Below are 7,919 nucleotides of genomic sequence, written 5' to 3' on the forward strand. Positions count from 1 at the left end.
TTCAGAAAAGCTTTTGACCTTAGGGATCAACATCAAATCATTGCCTTATTAGAAAGGAATTTGTCTCTTCCTTTATTGTAGAATTATGAAGGAGTTTTCCAGTTTTCTCACTCACTCAAGTGTGAGGCAATACTTATGTTAACAACAGCCAGTGTTTGTTGACTGCTTTCATGTTCCCAGCACTAGCTAAATGAATCACATTTATTATCTTATTTGTGACCTACCACAAACCTTTGAGTTGGTACTCACATTATCCCAAATCTAAGATGAGGAAACAGAGGCTGAAAGGAGTTGAATAACTGGCCAAAGATCATCCCACGAGGGAGAGGCAGAGCTGGGACTCCCCCACAGTGCTGCCTGGCTTTGGAGACCAGCCCCTGGACCACCGGGCCACCAGGCTTCCTGCAGCACGGGAGGGAGTTATTACAGGGACTGCATCTAGGTCCCCCTGTGGGGGGGATGTGTAAGCAGCTGCCAGTGCTTAACGAGTGACTGGACTCCTTCGAGATGCATTCCACAGCACCCTTTACAGCTTTATGATAAGTCAGCGTTTCTTTCACTAGTCGGAAGTGCTCTTTCCAGCTTTATTTGAGTCTGCTCTGTTAATTCTTTCAAGATCTCACTCCCTCCTCCATGTCACTTTGGCCACCTGGGACCCTCTTCGTCATCCTCTGCCGTGTCAATAGCACATTACTGGCTCTCTCCTCTTCCTCACAGCCCACCCGGGCTCCACTGCCAGGCTTTCATCAAAAACCTTTTCTATTTTTTACTGAAATAAATTCAGACATCTCCAACTGTACATTCCCTTCGTGTCTTGTCTTGGCCTCTCCCTATTTGTAGATCCATGTCTTTCAACATTTTTAAAATTATTGCCATGCTAAAAAGCCCTTTTAGAGTATCTTTCCTAATTCCTCCCCCACCTGTGAAAGTTTAATATAGTGTAGAGTTTTTGTACTTTTTTTTTTTTTTTTTTTTTTTTTTGGCGGTACGTGGACCTCTCACTGTTGTGGCCTCTCCCGTTGCAGAGCACAGGCTCCAGACGCGCAGGCTCAGTGGCCATGGCTCACGGGCCTAGCCGCTCCACGGCATGTGGGATCTTCCCGGACCGGGGCACGAACCCGTGTCCCCTGCATTGGCAGGCAGATTCTCAACCACTGCGCCACCAGGGAAGCCCTATCAGACATTTTTGAAAGCATGATTTTAATGACTAAAATATAATTATGTGGGTATATAATAATTGACTGTGTTGCCCTATTACTGAAAATTTTCATTTCTTCTGTATTTTCACTATTATATTGTACAGTGAACATTATCTTACATAAATTTTAGTAAGGATGTCTTTAAACTGTTTCCTGGTGGTGAGTCCTAGAAGTAAAGCTACCAGGTCAAAGGTTATGGATATTTTTAAGGCTCTTGAAATATTTTTCCAAAGTTCTTCTAAGAATGGTTCTACCAATTTATAGACCCACTAGCAATCCACAAGACTCTTTCCTTGCAGCCTGTAAACTTTAGTTAGTATGTATATTTTAAAACTTGATGAGTCAAAAATTGTCATATTTTAATTTTCATGAATTTATTATTAATAAATAAATGAATTAGAATCTGTTTCTAGAATATCCATCTCTATTCTTGTGCACAAATTAGACAATTTAATTTTTCAGTGTTAATATGTGGTAGGGAAGGTCTTTTATCATCATTACTCTTCCTTTCTTGAAATTACTCACCCATGTTGACAAATAAATTTTGCAATCTGGTTGTCAAATTTTTAAAAAAAGTATCATATTGGACCTCATAGCATTAAATCTATTAAAAATGTAGGAATAATTGACATTTTCACAAAACTTAGTTTTCCCATCAGAGAACATATTTTGCCTTTTATGACCTTACATAAATTTTTGTGGTTTTCCTCATCTAGGCCCTGCACATTGAGAATTAATTTTATCCTTCATTGATTGCTCTGTTCCCTAAATTTCTACAGTGCTTGTATTCAGAACCAGGCACCGTAGCACTATATTATATCAACTGCATTGCATTGTAATCTCATTACTTGATTTGTTTTCAGTACTTTGTAATCTTCTTAAGCAGAGGAACTAGATATTCAAAAACTTCCGTGTTGTGCGCAAGGGCTAGCATAGCTGAGCACTCAGTAAATACAGGCTCACAGTCCTTACTAAACTCAGAGGTGACTGGGGCTAGGACTCAGTCCCCCACCCATCTTGTAGAAACTCAGCTCATCCTACTTGGCGTTTCCTTTGGGAGGCAGGCTGTGATTAATAGCTTCATGGTAAGGCCTGTCCGTCTCTGTACCTGGGTGCTCAGGTCATGTTGTTGTGTTTACAGGCAAACTGGCGTGGACCGCATGGCCTCCCCACCAGTCCAGACCTCAAGGAGCAGGTTGCCGCCAATAGGCTCAGAGACTGGGGAGCAGAATATGGCAGTTCCCGGATGGCGTCCTGTTTCTGTAAGACAGATTTCTTAATATTTAAGTGCACCATTTACATTGTTTGTTGGAAGACAAACAAACATAATTTGGACACTTCCACATGAACACGTTAGCATAAAATGTCTCCATGATCTGTTTCTTGAAAGTAACTGGCTTGTGAGAATCTATAGGAGGTGGGAGGATTAATTCAATATTTTGTGAAATAAAAACACGGCCCGAACTAAATCAGAAAGTCCAGGTGTCAAGGCCATATCTGACGGTCAGGATGGTGTAATGAAGAAAATAGCATGAAGATTACGTCAGGGGACAGGCAGATCTGTGTTTGAATCCTGCCACACAAACTCTTTATATGATTTGCTTCCAGTTAGTCTCACTGAGCCTTAATTTTCTCACTTATAAAAGGGCAATAATGATTCCTATCTCAAAGAATTGTTATAAGGATTAAATGAATTTATAGATGTTAAATAATGCCTGGCATAGATTAAGAACACAGTAACGTGCCCTGCCATTTTTCCTAGCTCTCATTTTTACAGTTAATCTTTGCCACGTTCCCTGGAATGTAGGCGCAATATCGTCTTCACCCAAGCTCAACTCAGCCAAGCAACCACAGAGAGTCTGGGGAAGGTATGCTGCTGGTAGAAAGCCTAACCACATTTCCCCCAGATGTATAATGACGGCTCACTTCACCCCAATACAGGTGACTTGTGTCTATTTTATAAAACACAGAACACCCCCAAGTGTGAGAACATAAAGCCTAGAGAGAGAAAAGCCAGCTGAGGCAGGGCTTTCTCTCGCATTTCTTCTGCCTCCTTGAATATAACAGTAAAACTCATTCTCAGAAGGCAAGAGTTGCAAAGCTTTAATATTTAACTTTAGAATATTGTGGCTTAGAGTGGAATCCTAAAAGCAGTCAAGTATCACATTTTAAAAAAGTCAGATGCTTCACAAATGCAGAATAACATTTCTATCATAGTTTAACATTAAGAATTTTATGCAGTTAAGGTTTTTAATCCATATTTACTTATTAAGGCCCTACCACTTTACCGGGTGAAAAACTACAATTACATAATTAAGTTGATATGTGTGTTTAGTGGACCTTATACTTAGCTATATCTAAATAAAAGTTTTCAGATAAGCGAGTGAATGAATGATAAACGAGCGACTGATTGAAGCATATATAGATTTTCTTTTTTCTTTTTAAGGATTGCATTTATTTTAAACAAGGGCATATCATCCTTCATTTAGTTCAGAGGAAGGCATCCACAAAACCATGTGTTGAGCACAGTACCTGTCCGTGTAGAAAGATCACCCCTTCAAGAAAGATCTCTGGCCACGGAACAGTTTTCAAGCCCAGCACATCCCATACATTGCGGGTCGGTTCTCTGTTAACCATAACTTTCATTTTTAAAAATATTTGAAACAATAAAACTCATCCCTCATTTTATTTTTCTTCTAACAGTCAGATACACCCCGAAAAGGTTCATTGACACTGAGGGAATTTGCTGGTCACACATGGACAGGTCAAGGTTTTTTGACAGGTCGGTGTTCTCCATATACAAATAAAATGATGTAATACGTGAAGTTTCAAGTTTTGGAAAGAGAAATTGGAGATTATCGACCTTGAGAGGACAGTTTTGGCCAAGAGTTTGTCATCTATGGCTGTATCTCAGGAATCTCCATAAAGAGCAAAACTGCAAAGACAAGCACTTCTCTGCTGTTGGTTAAAAAACAAAAAGTAACTGAGTAAATCTGAAGATCGAAGTGGTTTTGGTAAAAGCAATTCATGAATCAACTGGGCAGCAGCTCATGTGGCAAACAGAGAGATATTCTGAGGAGTTGCAGGGCATGCAAGGCTTTTATGAAAGGAAGGCAGGACAGGGAAAGGAGATCATCAGCAAGGAAAAAAGGAAAGTGCATTGGAGAAGGTAAAAGCTCAAGTGATGATAGCTTGTCTTTGGCTGAGCTGCCGGGTTTTCCATTGGCTGGCCTTGTTGCTGGGCAAGAAGGAAGTCTTCCTTCCTCCTGCCGGGGCAGGAATGTAGCTGCGCTTCCTGTTTGGGAGAGCAAGGTAGTCTCTTCCTGTTGGGGGTCAGTCAGTTACTGATGTCTTCCTGGTGGGGTAATTAAAGGTGAGTGGTGGGCAGGGCATGAGAGCTCCCACTACTGGCCTTCCGACCCCAACTGTGGCTGAGGTTTCCTTTCATTAATTTGCACAATCTTAAAGGAGAGAATGCCCAAAGTTTCCTAATAATTTAGAGCCTCACCCTCATAAAAAAGAAAATGCTGTCTTGAGTCTTATGAGAAATCAGTGTCTCTCTCTGCTGTAGTTTCCATGTTTTTCTTCGGAATGAAACTCTATTTTTAGATTCTCTTTGAAGATCTCATTATAAAAATGCTTCACAAAATTAACACAAAGCTTCTAGTTATTTTATGATGTAGAGTTTTACAGATACATACTTATTCTCAGGTAGTATGCCATTTAAAGAATGAAGTTTCTAGACTGAATTCAGGCCTATGATGTTTTAATTTTCAAAACCGTTACCAACATTTTTGTTCAAGGAGGCAACGTAGCATCGTCATGAGGTGTGCCACTCTGGAATCAAATGCCTCGTTTCCATCCTGACTCGAGCACCTACTAGCTGAGCACTTTAGGAGAGCCTCAACTGCTCCGGGTCTCAGTTCTTTTATAACAGACTAGATGGAGAAAACGATTATTGGAAAAATGTATGGAAAGGACCTAGCTAGATGCCAAGATACACTGCTCAAAAAATATGAATCATTTGTATTATAGATAATCTCAAATGTAGAGGATAGTTTGCTGTTTTAAGGGAAATAATATAACTTTAAAATGAATCTAGTATAATTCAGGCACTGGGACAACTCAGGTTTCTCACTGTTTATGTCAGCCCTTCTATAGTTCTATAGCATAGTGATGTCAAAACTTCTTTATTCTTTTGAGATTTTTCTCCTATGCTCATAGCTCTAAGCTGCTGTGTCTTTTTGTTGCTTTTTGCCTTGTGCATTCCCCAGGAGTATTCTCTGTCATTTTCAATGACAATATTTCTTTCTCTGAAAGGCAGCCATGGTATGTGAGAGAGAGAACAGTGACGGTTGATAAATATGATTCTGTGGATGGCCGATAGCCAGTGGCTAAGGAGTTTCAGAGATGGTGACTGCAGCGTGCTAAGTGGAGATGCCGAAAAGTTTGTTGGGCGCACAGTAGTAGAGGTTAGGAGAGGAAACTGGGCTCTGAATTTGTTTAAGAGCTGCACTCTTAATTTTTCACCAAATACTAAGTCACTGTATTCTCTTATCAATAACTTTGTGACAACTATCATTATTGCTGGTTGGAGGCCTTTTTCATGTCTATAGAAGTGATTGAGGGTACATAAGAGAGATGTTCCTGTATTTGTAAAGATTTATTTTCTTCTTCTCTGACAAGCAGGCTTGTGGTCTCTTGCTTACCTTTGCTTCCAGGTCCAAAAGCGCAGGGGCTATTAACTTATCAACATTATTTCTGTAGCAGAAAAAAAAAAAAGAAAGAAAGAAAAGAAAAAAAGGAAAGGAGAAGCTGAGGGACCAAGAGTGGGAAGGACTTCTTAAGGTAGCTGACAGAGTTCTCTGGGGGAACTCATGGCCAGGACCAAGGCCCAGTGGAGGGGAAGCACCCGTCTTTCTTCTCAGCACCCGGAATGGCAGTTTTTCCAGATGACTATTTCTTGATTTGTGTACAAGTGACATTAAGTTTTTTTGTTTTTTGTTTTTTTTCGTTTTAAAAAATATCATCTGCGTGGAACATATAACACGATCCTTTTGGGACCTGGGATTTGTAACATTTTAATGAGAATTTTGCTTGGTGTTTCAGGTTCACAATTTCCACCTAAATCTTTTCAGAGGACAACTTTGACTTTCAGAAAGAGATTCCAAGTGGCGTGTTGATGTGACTTCACCAGGACTGCAACACCTGCTGGAGCATTCAGAGCCTCAGTACACCATTTATGACTTGAAAAATAGAAGTATTGTTATGTATCTGTCTGACGGTCTGAGATGTTAGACTACCTGAGAGAAATGCAAACAAATAAACAACTTAATTTTGAACACTGTGCTGTAAAGAGAACACAAGTCAAACCCGCCAACCTTCTTCATTATCAGAAGCATTCCAGTAAATGTTCTTTAGGCTTTGCTCAGAAGAATCTAATGTGTGTTTATAATTCATCCTTTTATTAATTATACACAGACACACACATGCTTAGTGCGTGTATTCACACACTACTTTGTATATGAAAGTACACTATCTAGGAATATGCCATTTTATCTAGGAGTATGTAACTTTATGTCTTGACCTTTTTCGTCTCATTCTATTATTAATTCCGTCAAAATCCTAGTCACTAATAGATATTACTCCCTCCTTTAGAAAATAGCAAAGTCATCTTTGGTACAATATGACAGGTTGACTAATGTTCAGATTGTTCTAGTCATTGTGCTGACTTTCTTATACCTTTTTAAAGAAAAAGCACTTTAGGGGCTTCCCTGGTGGCACAGTGGTTGAGAGTCCGCCTGCCGATGCAGGGGACGCGGGTTTGTGCCCCGGTCGGGGAAGATCCCACATGCCGCGGAGCGGCTGGGCCCGTGAGCCATGGCCGCTGAGCCTGCGCGTCCGCAGCCTGTGCTCCGCAACGGGAAAGGCCACAACAGTGAGAGGCCCGCGTACCGCAAAAAATAATAAAAAAATAAAAGATAGAAGTACAGTGGTCTAGACTCATACCTTATAAACATTTTCTATTGGAAAATAAAGTACTATTTTAGAGATAACATAAAGTCTTGGCTCTACCACTCACTTAAAAAAAAAAACAGCCTGCTCATGCATATATTTTAACAACTGTATTAAAGATAATACAGATAATAATTTAGAGTTTATTAAATAATGCTTAAATCAAGGATGGTGTAGGGCAGTGTTTTCATAATAATCTACTTTGATAAATGAGTCTCATCTTAGAATTTCCCTAACAAAGTTTGAAAAAGGCAAATCAAATTACTCCTGAGATCAATTTTTAAACTACGGTTAGTGACTATATTAATTAAAATGTCAGTTTATCCAAAACCAAAGAAGAAATGAAGGAATTTAAAAATAATATAAAAACATGTAAAATACCATAGAAAACTACTAGATCATATGAATTTAATACTAAAGGAAGTATCCATAGAGTTGTTATTCTTTTTTTTTTTTTTTTTTTTTTTTTTTTCCGGTACGCGGGCCTCTCACTGCTGTGGCCTCTCCCATTGCGGAGCACAGGCTCCGGACGCGCAGGCTCAGTGGCCATGGCTCACGGGCCTAGCCGCTCTGTGGCATGTGGGATCTTCCCGGCCCGGGGCACGAACCTGTGTCCCCTGCATCAGCAGGCGGACCCTCAACCACTGCGCCACCAGGGAAGCCCTAGAGTTGTTATTCTGAATTAGAATGGGATTTCTATACCAA

At 40.1% G+C, this 7,919-nt stretch overlaps 1 protein-coding gene across 1 annotated transcript in view; it reads left to right on the forward strand.

The window, feature by feature from the left end:
* Positions 1-6,382, forward strand: part of FAM149A (family with sequence similarity 149 member A) — a 29,645-nt gene extending 23,263 nt beyond the window's left edge. The window contains 5 exon segments of the mRNA XM_007466555.1: positions 2,341-2,461; positions 3,689-3,788; positions 3,791-3,816; positions 3,903-3,981; positions 6,309-6,382. Coding sequence (XP_007466617.1) covers positions 2,341-2,461; positions 3,689-3,788; positions 3,791-3,816; positions 3,903-3,981; positions 6,309-6,382 — 400 coding nt within the window.
* The last annotated feature ends 1,537 nt before the right edge of the window (positions 6,383-7,919 follow it).

This window comes from Lipotes vexillifer, unplaced genomic scaffold (genome assembly GCF_000442215.2).
Source record: "Lipotes vexillifer unplaced genomic scaffold, Lipotes_vexillifer_v1.1 scaffold951, whole genome shotgun sequence".
NCBI classification, from domain to species: Eukaryota; Metazoa; Chordata; class Mammalia; order Artiodactyla; family Lipotidae; genus Lipotes; species Lipotes vexillifer.